This window comes from Crocuta crocuta, unplaced genomic scaffold, assembly GCF_008692635.1.
Source record: "Crocuta crocuta isolate KB4526 unplaced genomic scaffold, BGI_CrCroc_1.0 scaffold64, whole genome shotgun sequence".
Classification (NCBI taxonomy): domain Eukaryota; kingdom Metazoa; phylum Chordata; class Mammalia; order Carnivora; family Hyaenidae; genus Crocuta; species Crocuta crocuta.
Window position 1 is genome coordinate 7,160,805 of NW_027530640.1, and position 19,830 is coordinate 7,180,634.

General features: G+C 40.9%; 1 protein-coding gene across 1 annotated transcript; it reads right to left on the bottom strand.

Moving 5' to 3' along the window:
• Window positions 1–1,771: 1,771 nt before the first annotated feature.
• Window positions 1,772–17,853, bottom strand: SKP1 (S-phase kinase associated protein 1). Its single transcript, XM_077768639.1, has 6 exons — window positions 17,793–17,853; window positions 14,244–14,340; window positions 8,464–8,537; window positions 5,008–5,151; window positions 3,371–3,511; window positions 1,772–2,656 (listed from the first exon to the last, which is right to left on the bottom strand). Exons 2-6 carry the CDS (start codon window positions 14,338–14,340, stop codon window positions 2,621–2,623), a joined length of 492 nt encoding a protein of 163 aa, XP_077624765.1. The 5' UTR covers window positions 17,793–17,853; the 3' UTR covers window positions 1,772–2,620.
• Window positions 17,854–19,830: the final 1,977 nt, after the last annotated feature.

Sequence of the window (19,830 nt, forward strand, 5' to 3'; positions counted from 1 at the left end):
GGTGGGGACAAAGTGTTATCTTTGGAGATAGGTTTAGTTACCGTGGATATGGAGAAAGGGCCACTTACTTTCCCTGCATAAGGTGAGGGCCTAGAAACTCTTGGTAGGCATATTAAATAAATAGTGAGCAGACAGGTTAGAAGGAACAGGGTAGGCAAGGTGCTGCAGACAGCCTGAAGTGCCTCTAAACACCATACTTAAGACTTCGGTGGGCATACAATGTCCACAAATGGACTATTTTCTCTTGGATGAGCTGTCGGATTTCTATTAAACCTAAGAGTTTAAGATTATCAGGATGTTTTGTTTACAACCTAGGGCCATAGTCTACAGAGTCAGGAAGGGAACAAAAATCTTTACTATAATGTCTGTCTACTCATTGTTCCCTATTGAGAAAGATCCTAGTGTCCTTTAAATATGGATAGTAATATCATTTAGTCATATAATTACAACAATTCTTGGGGGTTATACAGACTGAGACCTAACAGAGAACTAAGAGGTTTTGTTTCCCAGAACCGGGTATATTTCCTTTCCAAACTAAACATGGCATGTGCTAACCATCCTGGACTTTCAAGAGTTTTTATTTTCTTGATCTTGCTAGGGAGGGAACAGGTGGTGGGGTTAAGCTTCTTACAAGAACCGACAGGCAGGAGTTAGCAGTGGGGACACTCCAGCTAGGGTTCAATTCTGCCATCTTCCCCACTAAAACCAGGACAAATGCAAAACAAGCTTGATTCCTGAGAATAAAGGGAGCCAGGGAGCCAGAAGTAGTCATAAATGTTGGCAAACTTTTTCTCTCAGGGGCCAGAGAATAAACTTTTTAAGCTTTTTGGTCAAATACAGTCACCTGTATTGATTTTTTTTTTTAACCAATCCTCTAAAATGTAAAAACAATTTTTAACTCAAAGACTGCAAAAATAGGCTGTGGGCTGGATTTCACCTACATATGGGCTGTAGTTTGCAATCTCTGGTACAACAAACAGGAATTCATAGGACACAGCACATGGGACTTCATTAATTACGACAGACTTGGGGCAAATGAGAGGTGAAGTTTAAGGGAAAACTACTGTCAACAAATAATCTGAGCCATAAAAGCTCACCGTAAACATGAGGACAATGCAGGGAGACTGCATGTGAAGACATATGATACTAAATGGCAAAGGAAGAAAAGAGGAGCATAAGGGAGGAAAGAAAAAAAGATAAAACAATCTGTGAGCCATCTCAAGCCACCAAGAAAACTTAATTCTACTGGAGGGCAGAGGCCGGCAACAAGATTGGTGCAGTCCTGCAGGGCCACATACACAGGTTAAGAACTAAAGCACTGGGGGGCGCCTGGGGGGCTCAGTCGGTTAAGTGTCCGACTTCGGCTCAGGTCATGATCTCATATGGTTCGTGGGTTTGAGCCCCGCGTCGGTCTCTGTGCTGACAGCTAGTTCAGAGCTTGGAGCCTGTTTCAGATTCTGTATCTCTGTATCTGTATCCCTCTCTCTCTCTCTCTCTCAGAAATAAACAAAACATTATTAAAAAAAAAAAAGAATGAAAGCATTGGCAGTAAGTAAATAAAAGATAAAGCACTGGCCCCAGCAAACCCTATCACTGGCAATCAGAAAAGACACAAGCCTATGAGAACCCCATTGTTTGTCACCAGCCTCCAGTGAGCTGACATGAACTGCCTATAAGCTGTCTCCAGCTACACAACCATATGTATATTTAACTCATTTAATTACAAGCGAAGAGACACAGTTAAGTACACAAAAGCAAACCATTTACCACCTACTATGCAACTTACTTTTTATTGAAAGTACCTTGCATTCATGATGGATGCTTTTTAGGTTTTGCCAGACATTTTAATGTTAAAGGTTAAATTATTTTTACATGCAAGTAGTGTGACTTTTCCCCCACATGGAATCACTGATTATAAAAAGATGACAGATCACATAGGTTATTTGTCCTTTTTAATTGAAAAGCTAACAGACCATCTAGTTATATTTCCCCCAAAACAACAAATGAGGAGTAACTGAGTCTCTAGCCAACATATTCAAAGCTCAGGATTAAAAATGCAAAAACAAGTCCTTAGATCCAATTAAGGGAGCCCTACTACATATAGGCTCATCAATACCAGTGGTACTCCTTGACTCCAGGAAGCTGGAAGACATCCTAATAACCCCACTCCAAACTTTTACCTCAAGTAGCCTTTTTCTAGTTTCCTACTCATGAATAAAGATAATACGTTGTTAATTCTATTCAGAAAACTTTTTTGCAACTTGTTTTATTTACAATGCCAACTTTTAAGAGGTCATTAAACTAAAGTTAACTGGCAATAAACTAGGCAGAAATCGTTTTACAAAGAGGGAAATCCCAAAACGTCACCTTCTCAGAACCCACAACTGAGTTTTATTCAGAGTCAAGAAAAAAGAAACTTGTGATCATACTAGAAGAAACTCAGCCTTAAGTTTTGAATCTGTACTCAAATTACACATGCAAGGAGGACAATATTCTGCTAAAACAACTGATTTGCTGCTGCATTTGTCTACGGCTTGTCTAATATTAACAATTATAAACAGAGCAGTGCAACTAGTATTTGGAACAATCCTTACAGTGTTACAGTGTCAGGCATAACATTTCACTTCTCTTCACACCACTGGTTCTCTTTGCGTACCTAGGAGAGACAGATATAAGGAAGCACCTTAACTGAACAAGTCTTTCCTTAGACTCCTACCTAATGATTTATCAACAGCTTGTAAAGAGGGTCCAAAAGGGACAGACAGAAAACTGGAAAAATACCAGGATACAAGTATACTTCCTGGTTACCCTTCTTCACCTCCCCAGGTGTTTGTTCTGCCCTGCTGAAATTATTAAAAAAGCAAAGGAAATGGGCATTAAAGCTTCAGTCACCAGACATGACAGAACAAATGCAAATAGTTCATTCACATCATTTCAGTTCGTAGCTGAGTCGACGTTCTGATCTTTTCATTTCTTTCCTCGCTCACTGAGATGCTTTAAAGTGTCCTGACATAACACCATCCACAGGGGTTGCTTTTCTGAAGTCAAATATTTCTGGCTTACACGTAAGGTCCCAGGTACCAAAACAAGTAACTGCAAAGGAGTAAATGTCAAAGAGCACCTTTGGCTGAAAACTAATCGTTCTTGTACTTAGGCAGGAGTGGTTATTTTCCAAGTAGTTAGACTCACAGACCACTCTCAGATCATTCTCAAAATGACCGATTTTTGTAACAGAGAAGGTAACCTAGTAACACTCAAGTAAAAGTCAAGATTCCCTGATAGGCACCCATCTTTTTTGGGCATGTTGTGAGTTTTACTCTTTAAGAAAAGAAAAAAGTGTGTGATCAAGAACAAGCTGTGAGCAACCTACCTGGGCTTCCTCTTCTTCAGTAAAGTCATTTTTGATATTGAAGGTCTTGCGAATCTCCTCAGGAGTTTTCCCCTTGATCATATTGGCAACAGTCTTGCATGTAACATCAAGCAAACCTTTAATGTCTAAGTAGTTTGCAGCCTGTGAAATGATTGTTTTCATTAAAGCATTATTTGAGGTTGTAACCTAAATCTAAACTTAGTGACTGCCAATCCATATCTAATTAACTAAACTAAAATGCTAGTTAATTTTGTGAAATTAAAGGGAAAACAAACCAGATTCTTTTGTGAAATATTTTTGTACATCCTTCTGTTATACCTTCTATAATCCGGAGTCCTGCTGCTGCTCTAAGCACACTACACCACCTCAAATGCTAGAGAACAGCCGCTACTTGTGGGTGTGTATGCATGTGCACGTGTGTGCACAAGCACATGTCAAATCTTGACAAAAATATTTAGTGGCAGAAGCAGTAACAGCATTATACTTTACTGATATCAAACAATCAAGTTTTGGTTTCTTTGGTTTTCTCTGTTTTCTACTCTCACCTTTAATAGTCCCTTTCTTTAGCTTTAATTTCATCTTTCACTAGGTTACAGTAAAATTTAGATCAGTGATTTGAGACTTTTCTTCTTTTCCAATACAGGTGCTTTAGTGCTATCAACTTTTCTCTGAAGACTACTTCAGCTGCATCTCAGATTCTCGTGTGTTGGGTTTTATTTCCATTCCGACCAAAATACTTTCTGGCATACAATTTTTAATTCTTTTCTAATTTTTCTTTTGATTTCTTCTTTGACTCATGGGTTACTGAGAAGTGTTAGTTTTCAAATATTTAGATTTTTCAGATAGCTGTTACGGACTTCTCATTTAATTTCACTGTGATCAGATAACACACACACACAGTGTGCACCTTGAATCCTTTTACATTTGGGACTTTTCTTTTCTTTTTTACCCTTAACAGGTCTATCTTAGTAGTACACATTTGAAAAAGAGTATGCATTCTGTTGTCATTATATTGAACATTCTATAAATGTCCATCAGCACAAGTCGGTCAGTAGCATCATTCATAGCTTCTACATCCTTAATGATTCAACTCGTTTCATCAATGAAGTAGAGACATGTGTTAAAACCGCTATGATTGTGGATTTGTCTGTCTATCCTTTGAGTTCTACTGGTTTTTGTTGCATTTTGGAAATTCTACTTTTAGGCAAATAAACTTTTAGGACTGTAATGTCCTAATAATGAAATGATCCTTGTATCATTATGCGGCGACCCTCTTTAATTCTGATGATACTCTTTGCTCTGAAATCTACTTTACTACAGTCACTGAAGTTTTCTTCTGATTACTGTTAGCATAATTTAATCTTTTCCCACCCTTTAAATCTGTCTCTTTAAAGTGGGTGTTTTGGAGACAGCATAGCTGAATCTTGCTTTTTTAAATTCAATGTGACCATCTCTACCCTTTATTGTGTTTACATTTACATTTAATATCATTCTTAATATGTGAATTCAAATATAGACTGTACTGGAGATTACAGAGAATTAAAATTCAGTGTCAATGAATTTAACAAATTTAACTCTCTCAGAAATGCTAAAGGCTCCGGACTAGAGAGATCTTAAAGAACGCATTAAGAACATACCAGAATAAGTTCAAAAAGTGTTCCTTGGTCAACTTTCAGGAATTCTTGGTCCCAAACAGGGATATCATCTGTTCGCTTTTCTTTGTTCTCATCATCCTCAGGAGGAGGGGGGTCATCCTTGTGGTGGGTGCACCACTGAATGACCTGTAACAATGAAAGTTCATTCCTCTGTGGCATTACATCACAAGGTACTCATTCCACTACTGGGGCAAGATTATTCTTACACTGGGCTAAGAACTAGCTACAAGTTGACTTGAGTAACAAAGTTAGCAGTCAAGATTGAAAAGCAAAACTGAAGCCTGAGGTATCTTCTTATAACCCTAGGGGTTAGAAGATCTTAACAACAAACCAGGCAGAGAGATTACTATACTTGACCACACTAAAAACCTCCTGTACAAAAAAATACATAAAGTCAGACAGACAACAAGTGGAAAATACATGCAACATGAGCAACCAGCAATGGATTACTCTCTAGAATATCAATTTTTTTTAAATTTTTTAAAATGTTTTATTTATTTCTGAGAGAGAGAGACAGCATGAGCAGGATAGAGTCAGAGAGAGAGAGAGAGAGACAGAGAGAGAGAGACAGAGAGAATCTGAAACAGGCTCCAGGCTCTGAGCTGTCAGCACAGAGCCTAATGTGGGGCTCAAACCCACAAACCAGGAGATCATGACCTGAGCTCAAGTCAGACACTTAACTGACTGAGCCACCCAAGCGCCCCTCTATAATATCAATCTTAAAAATCACTACAAAGTCGGGCACTGGTTAGCTCAGAGTATGTGACTCTTGATCTCAGGATAGGGAGTTTGAGCCCCACACTGGGGACAGAGTCTACTTAAAAAAGAAAAACAAACAAAACTGCAAAGAAATGAGCTACAGATATGAACAGGCTATTCACAAAAGAAATCTCAGGGGAAAATGCTCAGTCTCATTAGATGCAAAAACCAATACTAGAGTTTTTACTTTAGACTGACCAAAAAAAAAAAAAAAAAATCAAGATTCTGATATTAATCTTGCAAGAGTGTGAGGATAACATTAACTCTTAAATTGGAGAGGTAATAACCCTTCTGGAAAGTAATCTAGCAACTACTAGTGAAGATGAGGATATGCATACATTATCACCAAGCAATTCTAAATATCCTTGACACATGCACAAGACTACTAGGTCTAAGAACAAAGCAAGAAAAGCCCACAAGTTCCCTTAGTAGGGGAATAAACAAATACAAAGTTTCAGGGAGCTAGTTAGACTATATGTACCATCATAAAGACCAAAATCAACACTGAAAGAGTTACAAGTTGTAGAATCTACATGGTAAATGGGTTTTTGCTGTATAGTTTCCCTTTTCTGTATGATTAAAATTTGTTCAGTATAATACTGGAGAATAAACAATGCTGAGAAAAAAATGGCAGAGCTGAGAACATATACTGCCAGGATGTAAAAAAAGAAAGGAAAGAGCTATTTCTAGAAGGGAAAGTCAAGCCAAAGAGTTTCAATGAAATAAACAATAGTTTTTAAGTATTTCAGTTGTGTAAGAAAACAACAGCAGTATTTCCTTATGTAAGCATTAAAAAAATTGAAAAGTGTATGTAAGAAATTAGTGTTGATTATTATTACTCGAGGGGGTTGTAGTTAGAGCCAAGGATGAGGAGTTTTACTGTATACTTTTTTGCAGTTTTGGGTCATGCAATTATTCATTATGTAAGCTCAAATATTCCTAAGTATAGGTTTTAAAAACTTACTCTCAGAAGTGGCCCCTTATCACCAGCCCATTACTAACTCCTTGTGTGTTCACTGTACTCTAGTCACCACACCTGCCTTCCCACCTTTCCTCAAAAAGTAGAACATGCTCTTGTCTTAGGGTCACTGCACTTGCTGCCCATGCCCAGAACTCTACTCCCGCACGTATTCTTGTCTTTGTTCAAAGATCGACTTCTCACTAAGGCATTTCCTGACCACCTTTGGTCAGTTTGGAATGATGAAAATTCCTAGAGATGGTGAGTCATAGTGATGGCACAATGTACTTAATGCCCCTGAATTATACACTTCAAAAAAAGTTAAAATGGTAATTTGTGTATAAAAAAAATCTTTAATGTTTATTTTTGAGACAGAGAGAGAGAGAAAAAGAGACAGAGAAAGACAGAGCAAGCATGAGCAGGGAAGGGGCAGAGAGAGAAGACAGAGAATTCGAATCAGGCTCCAGTCTCTGAGCTGTCAGTAGAGTCTGACGCAGGGCTCAAACTCAACGGACTGCACTTAAGCAGTTCAGATGCTTCACTGACTGAGCCACCCAGGGGCCCCTATTTATTTATGAGAGGGAGAAAGAGAGCGCACACGCAAGCGCATAAATGGGAGAGGGGCAGAGAGAGAGAGGGAGAGACAGAATCCGAAGCAGGCTCCAGGCTCTGAGCTGTCAGCACAGAGCTCAACCCAGGGCTAAAACTCACCAATCACAAGATTATGACCTGAGCCAAAGTTGGACACTTTACCCACTGAGCCACCCAGGCACCCCAAAAATGGTAATTTTTATGTTATGTGTATTTCATAACAATTTAAGTAGTTTTATTTTGAGAGAGAGAGGGAGAGTGTGTGTGTGCACACTAGCAGGGGAGGGACAAAGAGAGGGAGAGAGTGCCCCAACACAGGGCTCCATCCCACAAACCATGAGATCATGACCCGGGCCAAAATCAAGTCAGACATTTAACCAACTGAGCCACCCAGGTGCCCGTAAAAACAATTTTTAAAAAGCCTATTAGAAAAACACATAAAAGAAAACAGACCAAGCAGAAAATATAAATGGCCAATAATATATGCAAAAAAATGTTCAGGCTTAGAGAATCACTTTTTACCCAGTCTAGGGCAATTAAAAGAACTGCTAATACCCAATTGTGGTAGGATATGGAAACGTATGCAGCACAGCTGCATCTCACACTAGGGTCAAAAGAAACCATTAAGATGAAACTGCAGATAGCCAATGACTTTTGAAAATCAACAAGGGGCCAACTGGAACCAACCATTCTCATCTCTAAGCCTAACCAGTTTCCTCCACCTTATAAAATCTGGGTGCTATTTCTTCAGATGAGCATCCAATTAAAGAGCTGGCACTGTTAAGGAGCCATATACCCTGGAGAGCTCAAATTCAATTCATGTGAATGGCCCTTTATGCTTAGACACAGGTAAGGTGATCAATGGTGTGGGTATATTTGTTCTCAAGCTCTCCTTGCAGCATATCTATTCTGAGGACAAACAAATTCTTCCTTTTTGCTAAGCAAATACTGTTATATTTCAGTAATTTAAATGTGTTAACCAAAAAGACTACACAACTCAAATATTCACAGGGCTTGGTTAAATAAATACAACAAATACGTAGTCATCATCAGTCTATGTGGCATAGATCACAAGGATGTTCAATGGAAAAAGAAAAGCATATATCCAAGTATACAGTTTGTTACTTTACCTTTTTTAATATTGCTGCGTTAACATTTGGTAGAGGAACTGGGTCATCATCCCCTTCATCATCCATTCCCAAATCTAAGAAAACCAGAAAAGAGTTGCCATTATTTCCATTATTTATACCAATGAGACTGTGTCTCAAACAAGTAATCTGCAAAATGTTGTCGATGACTATGGAAAGTACTCTACTAAAAATATTCTCTTATGAGAATTTAAAACTAGTGGTTCCCAACAGGTCCATAAACACCCAAGACTATATAAAGTTGTGTGAGTAGACAAATTTAGGAATAGTACACAAATAGGATCCTTAATGAGGAAGAAAAATCACTTAATAAGTGGGACTGAGAGGACTGATCAGCCATTTGGGAAAAAATTAAAGTCAACCCTTCATCTTACTCTTAATACCAAACTCTCTAGATATGCTGTTTACAAAAACAGAGGAAAAAGTACTGCAAGGAATAGAATCTCAATCTATTAAAATCTCAAGCCCAAAGATGTATATATACACACATAGCAGATCATGCAACCAGTAACAAAAATAAGGCAGGTAGCTCCTTATATACTGGTATGATTTCAGGATTAAAGTTTTTAAAAGCCAGGTTTAAGAAAATAAATGTTATCTGAATAAAAATGGGTATACATTTATGTATTTAGATTTGAAATATCTTCACAAGGATATAGAAGTAAGTATTAACAATATTCTGTGTAGAAAATTAACAAGAATGTGGGTTGAGGGAGTCAGTTTCAGTGTATACCTGTTTAAAGTTATTCATCATGTACCTATTACCTATAATTTTAAAACTACAGGTTGTCCTGGTAAAAAGGCCTAACTTTCAGATGCTCAAAGTAGTTGGTGAACTCTGAAGAAAAGCCTTAAAAATAAAATCCCTTCATCAAATGTTCTAAATAAGAGAATTTTTCATGCCAAATGGGTCTATCCTTCAGTTTCTACGTGACTAAAAAAGACCTCCAAAGTTATTTACTAGTTAGCAAGTACCAGGATTAGAGTCCCAAACTTACTTTGGCACTATACTGGTTGTAGCAAAGTATCAGTTATGCTGACATGGCCAGTGTTGAGTCAAACCACTTGAGTTCCTGATAAGTAACAGGGGTCCTAGGCAATGAAGAGTCAGCAATGGACACAGGAGGATGGAAAGAATTGTTGCAATTTTAGACAGAATTGCTCAAGATGTGTCATTGAGAAGATGTTATTTTAGTAAAACCCTAAAGGAGAGAGAACACCTAAGCAGAGGAAATAGCAAATGCAAAGGTCTTCTGATAGGAACGTATGGCTTGTTCTACTAACACTGAAGGGATCTAGTGTTACTAGAGAAGGATTAATAAGGGTGAAAGCAAATGAGACCAATGACAGAGGACCTGATGGTAATAGGGTATTGTCCACTTTGGCTACTGTATGGGGAAGAGGTGGCAGAGATCAGGAGAAAGAAAGAAACCAACTATGAGGCTGGTGGTTTGTACAAGTTTATAGCTATGGAAGAATGATCTAATTCTGTATGTATTTTGGTGGTAGAGGCAAAAAGGTGTGCCAACAGATGGGAAATAGAATAAGAGTCAAAGAAGACAAAGGTTTACAACATGAGGAACTAGATGGATGAAAGTGCCACTGTAGTTCCCATTAACTGATATGGAGCAGGCTGTCAGAGAACTGTTAATGTGAAAGGCAGAAATGAAGAACTCTAGTTTCCTAAGTTTCAGGAACTTAAAAGTTTAACTTAAATATGTCAAATCTAAAAATTAAAAGAAATCAGAATTATAGCTAGTTTTGGGAACTGGTGTATAGATGGCATGTAACACTGAGACTAGATGAGATGACCAAGGGAATCAAAGAGTACAGATATTATGAAAAGGTGCAATGATTAATTAATCCAGCCTTGGGGAACTACAGATATTAAAAATTGGAAGACAGAAGGGCGCCTAGGTGCCTCAGTCAGTCAAGTGTCCAACTCTTGGTTTCAGCTCAGGTCATGATCTATTTCTTGAGCTCAAGCCCCACACATAAGGCTCTGTGCACTTACCATGTGGAGGCTGCTTGGGATTCTCTTTCTCAATCTCTCTCTGTCCCTCCCCCACTCACACTCCATCTCTCTAAATAAATAATTAATTAAAAATGGGAGGATAGAAAGCTGTGAGGTTAAGTATTACATGAAGTGTCCTGGAAGTCAAATGTAGAAGGGGATGATCATATGCTGTCAACAGGTCTAGATGAGAAATCAAACAGATGATGCACTTGACAACATGGAGGTCAATGAGGTTAACAAGTGTTCCAGGGGAATAGTAAAGATGGGAGTAGAATGAAAAATTATCTTATTTCCCTGTACAGATGGATCATTCTTCTCTCCTCTACCAATGTCATTCCCTGATCTCATCTCAACCTAGAGTAAAAGCATAAAAATGACTATCTCAATTTGAATTAAGCCACTTGTGCTTTTCCTGTGCTAATATGAAGTATTTTTTAAATTAATTAATTTAGGGCCACCTGGGTAGCTCAGCCTGTTAAGTGTCAGACTTTGGCTCAGATCATGAGCTAACAGTTCAGGAGTTAAAGGCCAGCATCAGGCTCCCTACTGTCAGGTCAGAGCCTGCTCTGGATCCTCTGTCTCCCTCTCTCTGCCTCTCCCCCCACCATTGTGATTGGGCTCAGGCTCTCTCAAAACTAAACATTTAAAAAAAATAATAATAAAGGTAGGAAACTAAATGCCTTTTTAAAAATTTATTTATTTATTTACTTCCTTACTTACTTAAAATAGGCTCAAGGCCCAATGTGGGGCCTGAAACCATGATCCTGAGATCAAGAGTCACATACTCTACCAAAGGAGCTAGTTAGGCACCCCTAATGCAAAGTATTTTTAATCAGAGGAGAGAAAAAGAAGTTACACTATATAAAATACTTGTGTTTGGAGAATTAAGATAGTAGAGAAACCATAATACAGAAGACCAACTTGTTTAGATCCAAATATTATTTGGAAGAAGAATTAAGTCCTGTTAAAAATAAGGGCCTTAATGGGGTACCTGAGTGGCTCAGTTGGTTAAGCGTCGGGCTCTTGATTTCAGCTCAGGTCATGATTTCACGGATCCGTTCATGGCATCGAGTCACACATCAGGCCCTGGGCTGAAGCTGCGGAGCCTGCTTGGGATTCTCTCTTTCCCACTACCACTGCTTCTCCCCAGCTTAGGCATGCACATGTGCTCGCTCGCTCGCTCTCAAAATAAATCCAACAGTTATCAAGGATCACTTCCCTAGCATTTAAACTAAGGATGTACAAGGTCTTTTCCACTTTTAGACTGAATTCACAAGTATCAACAGTCATTCCTTTAAGCTATTTAGTTTCAAGGACTTCTGAAAGACACCTGTATCCTGATACCACATCCTGGACCTGAACAAATCAGTCAGTACACGTGTACACATGCCAAGATTTTCAGTTCTGATTATCCTGTGCTTAGGTTTTATTTTTGTCTTCTAAGTCACAAAAAACCCCATAATCAGAGATACTGCAGATGCAAAACAAGGAAAGCAGGAAGCTGCCAAATCCAAGAGACTCCAATCCTGCAGAGGCTAGAATTTTATATAAACCACTGGTACTTAAGATAAAAACCATTCACCTATAATGCCCAAAGGCTATGAAGGCAAAGAATCATTTAACTTGTGGCTATCACTCCACTTGCTTCAGTGATCAAAGGAGGAATGAAAAACCTTCACGGAGCCCTATGTTCTTATACTGGCAAATGCTTCTTTGAAGCAGCACAGGACAGATTAGTGTGCCAGACACCACTAAGATAAAATAAAGAACACTTTCATTGCCAAAGCAAGTCTATCAGTTTCTACATCTTCTAGATAAAGCCTTACTCACATGCCTTTAGGGACACTTGGATTGCTTTCACACTCTTTATTAATGACCATACCATATTTCTTCATTCAACAGGTACTTGAAGAACAGTGACTGTGGGATATACCAAGGGGTTTACAAATTAATAGAAGTGATCTATGTAAGTTACCAGGATATAGGACTATAAGTGCCACATGATTGGTACCAATTACCAACAAGAATTATATGTTCAGCTTTTATCAGCAAACAGAAGTTACCAGCTTAGAAAATAGGAGACACACCCTCTGTAATTTAGTTTTTGCCTCTACCAAACTTAATATATACAGTAAGAAATCCTCTTACTATCCCAAATGACGAGTCTGTAGCAGATGAATGTGATAATCACTCTGGTCACCTCAAAATGTCTCCCTTGGCTTCTACAAATCTTATTCCACTGATTCTCCATTACTGACTTCTACTCTCTTAACACCACTCGTCTCCCATTCCAATATGGCTGACTGCCAACCTCAGTTTTCTTTCACAGATAAATCCTCCTAGAACCCACCATACAAAGTCTATATATCTCTAGTAGTCTACAGCTCAGGGACCAATCCACACATTCAGTTGCCAAGGAGATGGTTACAAAACTCTTCTGGCAGGGCTGGGGGAGGGACAGAACCAAACATACATAACGTGTTCAAGCTCAAAGTCATGTTCTTTCCATTTCTCTCAAGCCCATTCCTGAGCTCTACTAACTAGAGTATCACAATCTCATGCAACACCAATAAACCCCAACTAAAAACTTCATTTTACTTTAACACATTTGTCTACTTTACCTCAGAATAGCCTCCCAAAACATCCTCATTTTACCAGATTTGAAATATCACCTCACTAGTACTACCCACTATGGTCTCTAAACAAGCCTGAAAAATACTATCTGCCAAGATATTTCCCCAGCACCTCTTGGCACATTTGATTAATGCACTAATTACATCATATGACAGTTGGTCTTGTTTGGTGTCTTTCTCCCTTCTCAGTTTATAAATCCTTCAAGGGCAAAGATGGGTTCTGACTTACCTTCCTTTCCCCAACATACAACCAGTTGCTTGGCGTTCAACTTTTCTCTTTGGTGAATCATAAGCTACATAAACACCTTTGATATTTGAGTACTGAAGAACATTCTTATTACTATTCATTTTTCTTCACCAATGCTAGAAATTGATTTATAATGTTTCCATATACTATTAATGTCTACCAGCCCATTAGTAATATTAAGAAAAGATTCACGTAAACTAGTAAAAGTTTCAAAATGTTTCAGGACCTGCTTTCTAACCTTACTTCTTTAATGTGTGGTGTATATGCTTTGCAGCACTTTCAGAGGAATGACAAAAGGGAAAACGAAGTTACAAAAAAAAAAAAAAAAAAACAANCTTTAAAGAGAACTGGGCTATTGTCTGATGCCTAGAAATCACTTCAGTATTAGTTTATGGTCTTGTCTATTTAGTAATGGGCAAAAAAAAAAACCCCACCTCATTAATTCAGACAATATAGCAAGGATGACCTGCATCAGAAAACTGTAGGTAATTCTTTAATTTAAAAAATGTAAACTTTGGGGCGCCTGGGTGGCTTAGTCGGTTAAGCGTCCGACTTTCGCTTAGGTCATGATCTCGCGGTTCGTGGGTTCGAGCCCCGCGTCGGGCTCTGTGCTGACTGCCAGCTCAGAGCCTGGAGCCTGTTTCAGTCTGTGACTCCCTCTCTCTCTGACCCTCCCCTGCTCGCACTGTCTCTCTCTCTCCTAGAAATAAATAAAACTTAAAAAAAAAAAAAAGTAAACTTTAACCCTCATACTCTTGAGAACTTAATGACAAACTGTGCCTTGTATAAACTCAATGTTCATAGATTATCTGCACCTAAATATTACTTCTGCTTTCCCTTCACCCAGGTTTTCTAATAAACTTACCTTCCAACATGGTCTTGATAGTCACAGACTGTTTGGCAATTTCAACATCAACTTCAAATATTTCTCCATCAGAACTCTGCAACTTAATTGAAGGCATCTAAAAAAAAAAAAGGTATTATATTGAACTTGAAATTTAAGAGAGATTAGTTCTATACATGTGGTCAACTAAAGGCTGTTAGAAGACCTCTATCTTATGAACTACAAAATCCTAAGAACGTGTAGTATCTATAAAAACCTGTTAAACACTGCAAGTGGTTATTCACAGACTAGCACAGAAGTGTGGGCAGAAAATTTTTTCAAAGTATAACTCCTAGGAACACAAACTTTTAGGGGCTGCCTTAATGACCTAATTACTGGTATGAATTTAAGAGTTACATTCAATACTTCTGATGCAAAACGTATTTCAAATAAACTTATTTACTTATCTTTGTCTGCTTTTCTGCTCTTATTAAGTACTGATTACTCTCATCTGAACAGTTAACTGCCACAAAAACCCTGCAAACCTGAGGGTGGTCAGTCCAAAACAAACAAAACTAACAAATAAGATACTAATTTTCCAAGAGTGAGACTTCAAGTGAAAAATGAGTTCAAATCCAAGCAGTATTAGGAGAATATACTTCCATGTTTGCATTAATGTAAAATATACAAGATAATAAAACGTTTAAGGATAAACAAATATCAATCTAATTCACTAAACCAAATAAGGTACCTAAAGTTAACAGTTCTTATCCTTCATTACTGACTGTCCAGGTTTCCAAGTTTGAGTTCTGCTAAAATCCTCAAAGAAATAACCCATTACGTGCTCCAAAAATGTGTTTATTACCTCAGATTAATTATGAGTCACTGGGAAAAGATGCTTCTTAGATAAAAATTAATCTCAAAGGACTTGAGTCCTGAGCAAAAAAACTGAAAAAACTGAAAAACATACTGCTTTAGAATTAAAAGTTTTGGAGCGCCTGGGTGGCTCAGGCGGTTAAGTGTGAGACTTCAGCCCAGGTCATCTTGCCTTGCTTCATGGCTTAGTGCCTGCATCAGGCTCTGAGCTGTCTGCACAGCCTGCTCAGAGCCTGGAGCCTGCATTAGATTCTATGTCTCCCTCTCTCTGTCCCTCCCCTGCTTGCACTCTGTCTCCCTGTCTCCCAAAAATAAAATTTAAAAAACGTTAAAAAATATTTTTTTAAATCAAAAGTTCTAAGCCATCAATTTCTTATCTTCAAATTGTTGGGGGGAGACAGGAAGGGCAACAATATGTGACTCTCAACATTAATCCACGATCTCTTCAAATTTCAAGTATTGAATTCAAAGGCCCATGCTTCTGAGTATTCATAATCCCGCAATGTCACTAGCAACTTGAAATTGCAGAATTTGGCGTTTAAAACATTCACTGTGGGGTGCCTGGGTGGCTCAGTTGGTTAAACACCAGACACCTGATTTCGGCTGAAGTCATGATCTCATGGTTTGTGAGTTCAAGCCCTACATAGGGCTCTGTGCTGACATGGGAAATCCTACTTGGGATTCTCTCTCTGCCCCTTCCCAACCTACCCCACCCAGCTTGTGCATGCTCTCTGTCCTCTCTCTCTCAAATAAACACTAAAACATTTTTTCAAACATTCACTGCACCTATTTTAAGATCAAAGACTTCAAACACATTAAATCAGTTAATATATTCATTCGCTTTCCCCCCATTATCTCCATTCCCCCAAATAAACAAAGCTGTTAGAGAAAGAAACCAACAATGAAAAGCTATGTTTTAAAACCAGCCACTGAAAATACCCTCCTCTCACTCATCAATGGTTAGAATCACATTTCACTTTTCAGTTCACAAATATGTCTGTTCCTGCATGTTGCTCAATGCTTGCCAATAATGCAGTTGTCCTGTTCAAGGGACAAGGGCCCAGTGCAGAGAACCTTCCCTGTGATAAGGCAATAACAAAAGGTATCCCCAAAGAGAATACTTCAACATAAACCCAATTTTTCTTACAAAACATTCTACATTCTTTTTATATTCTATATGTACTGGAATGGACACTACAGAATAAGTCTGGCACTTGAGTTGACAAAATTAGTTTTATGGAAGGTGATCATTTCATATTTCTCTCAACTCTTGGTAAATAATTAGATCTGCTTAGTCATAGTCAAATTCCTGTATTAGGTTACTTTTTCTTTTTTTTAATGTTTTATTTACTTCTGAGAGAGAGAGGGACAGACAGCATGAGCAGGGGAGGGTCAGAGAGAGAGGGAGATACAGAATCTGAAAGAGGCTCCAGGCTCTGAGCTGTCAGCACAGACCCCGACACAGGGCTTGAACCCACAAACCATGAGATCATGACCTAAGCCGAAGTCGGAAGCTTAACCGACTGAGCCACCCAGGCGCCCCTGTATTAGGTTACTCTTAAGGGAGTTGAGATCTTACTAAATAAGCAGGGAGGCAATCGGTTAATCTGTAATCGGACGCACTCTGTGATGCCCAACTTAATACTCAAAAGAGAACTTTGTTTGATGTCATAGAGCCAGAATTCGGTGCAAAATTGTAATGATAACGGACGAGGTTTTGATTTGACAGTCTTTCAACACAATTCCTTAAGTTCCTGATCTTGAATATTAAACCCTCCTCCATGACTGGAATGAAGTAGGTTCCCTCAACCACATAAAGAAAAACCTGTGTTTTAAGTGATCTGAATTCTGGCACCTCCTTTCAGAGGAGAGCGAAGTCTGCATTGCTCTATGACACAGATAGTTTTGTGATGCTCTGATAAATTCACAATCCCAAAGCCCAAATGTGAGGTCCTATCCAGGTGAACGTTCTAACCCTGTAAGAAGACTTAACTCGAAGCCTCTGGCTTTCCAAGAATTAGGCCTCCCTAAAAGTCACACCACCATGACGAGGGCATCTGCTATTTCAACAGTTGTTTCAGCAACTCCAGGCTGGGGCAAAATAATGCCGAGAAATATTCTGAAGGCGGCGGCGGCTATCAGCAAACATGCGGCCCAAACACAGCCAGGATTGGTGACTAGGGACGCCAGATACAACGGCGAAGGAACGAGAGCCAAAAATGCAGCGCTCCCAGACTCCCACCACCACGCTCCCTCCGGACACCAAAACAACAAACACGCACACCACGCCCACACCCGCCCATGGGCCTGCACTGAAAGCCCTGCCGCCACCCCAGCCCACCAGAGGCCCGGGGCCGCAGCCTGGGCCTCGCAGCCAAGCTCCGCGCAGGCTGACGCTCTCCCCGTTCGAGGAAGGACCAATCCCGGGTCCGGCTCGCACGTTCTCCCGCCCGCCGGCCTGGGCGCCCACGAGGCGTTGGGAGGACGCGCGGCCAGAAGAGGCCTCGCCGTCGAGGGGGAGGGGGAGGTGGGGCGGGAGACCAGGGCTCGCCGGCAGCTCCCAAGAACGGAGCCGGCGACAGGTTCCACTGGGCCTGAGGAACGCCAGGCCCAGGTGCCTCCCGCCTCCGGCAGGCCAAAGCCGCAGCGGTGAGGCCACCCGGCTCGCAATCCACAGCGCTACCGTCCCTTCCCGCTCGACAGGCGTCTACTCACGGTGCTCGGTCTCAAGGAGACTGCAGGCCGGAGGCTGACAAGAGCAGGAGCGGCCTCAACTACGANTCCGCAGCCTGCAAGGGTCCTTCAGGCAGGGACTGGCCTAAGCCGAATTAAAGACCCCAGTGCTGAAAAACCTAGAAACAGCTAGTGGGTGCGAGGAGCGAGGGTGGGGAGGAGTAGTGTTCGGGAGGGGCTGTGGCTCCGCGTTCACGACGGAGAAAGAGGACTCAGAGGAGTTATGGCAGATGGGGGTTGCAGTCACCGCTGTGAGATACCGCTGGGTGCCAGTCATCCCCTGAGCCCAGCCTGCGTTAGCTCACTCTCCCCACTAACCCATGAAGTGAAGCGTTACCCTTTCTCCTGTTTGATGCCTGAGAACAGATTCAGAACGACACAGTTCGTGCTTGCTCCTAACCGCTGTTTCCTACGGTTGTTTTCTGAAAAGGCCTCCAGGCCAAAAATAACCATTGTGGCAGGGAAACCCCCAAGTCCAGGCCTCTCCCGCAAACGCAAACGTGTATTGAACAAACTGTGTGTGAAGCGGTGCTGGTGGATTCTGGGGTGTACCATGCAGCCTGGGTGCACCCTGCACAGAACTCTCGTCTGGGTCCACAGGATGGAGCCAGCGATGCAGGAAAGGGGTTAGAGCTTGGCAAACCACTGGCCCCCAGCCCCATGCCACCCGGTCAGAGGCTTCGCTGGCCTCCACCCTTTGGCTGTTCCGTGAACCTTGCCACCCCTCCCTCGGAGACTGAGGCGCCTGGCTCACCTAACCACCAGGCATGTGATGGGATTCCTGACGCCAGGGAGACAAAAGACACTTCCACACAGGGCCCCCTAAAGAAATCAGAGGCCTCCAGCGCTTCTGGGATGGGACTGGGCAGGGAGGCCAAGCAGCTTCTTGGGTTTCCAGGTCTTTGTCTACAAGCTGTGGTATCCAGTGTCTGCCAGGTGCCACAGCTGATGGCAGGGAGATGAAAGGGCCCACGGCTCTCATACTTCTTTTCCACAACACAGCCCCGCCCTCCGCACCTCTAGCCTCAGGTTCCCTAGGCAAGGCCCTGTAGCTCCTTTGCTACCTTGCCCATGGCACACAAGGTGGCGCCTTGTAAACTCTTGTTAAGCATCCTAAGCAGGACTGAGGAATGCGGGGTCACACATCCAGCCTGAGGACCCAGTATGAAGTAGGTGTATATTTTTCCACATATACCTGGGGACCCCCAATCTTAGAATCATCCAGAAATACTGGTTTTTAAAATGCAGATTTCAGCGGCGCCTGGGTGGCTCAATCTGTTAAGCGTCCGACTTCAGCTCAGGTCCTGATCTCATGGTTTGTGATTTCAAGCCCCTGCAATGCACTGGGCTTTCCACTGTCAGCAGAAAGCCTACTTCTGATTCTCTGTCCTCCTTTCTCTGTCCCTCCCCTGCTCGCACGTGCATGCTCTCTCTCTCTCAAAAAATAAACATCAGAAAAACAAAATGCAGATTTCATTTATTCATATACACTCTATTATATTTATAAATTATCTCAGAAAACATACACAAGAAATTGCCTCATGGGGAGGGGAACTGGGTGACTGGGGGACAGGGGTTCTGGTGATGTGTTCACTTTATAACCTTTTCTATCTTCTGGATTTCAATTCATATGAATGTTACATATTCAAAAATGTTTTACCTCAAAATGTAAGTTGGCACCAAGTCAAGAAAACGCAGATTCCTGGGTCCACTCTTGATCTAATGACTCCTATTCCCTGGTGGCAGGTTTTTCTGCCTTTTAAAAATTCTCCGGGGCGCCTGGGTGGCTTAGTCGGTTAAGCGTCCGACTTTCGCTTGGGTCATGATCTCACGGTTCGTGGGTTCAAGCCCTGCGTCGGGCTCTGTGCTGACTGCCAGCTCAGAACCTGGAGCCTGTTTCAGTCTGTGACTCCCTCTCTCTCTGACCCTCCCTCTCTCTCTGACCCTCCCCTGCTCACGCTGTCTCTCTCTCTCTCTCCTAGAAATAAATAAAACATTAAAAAAATAAAAATAAATTCTC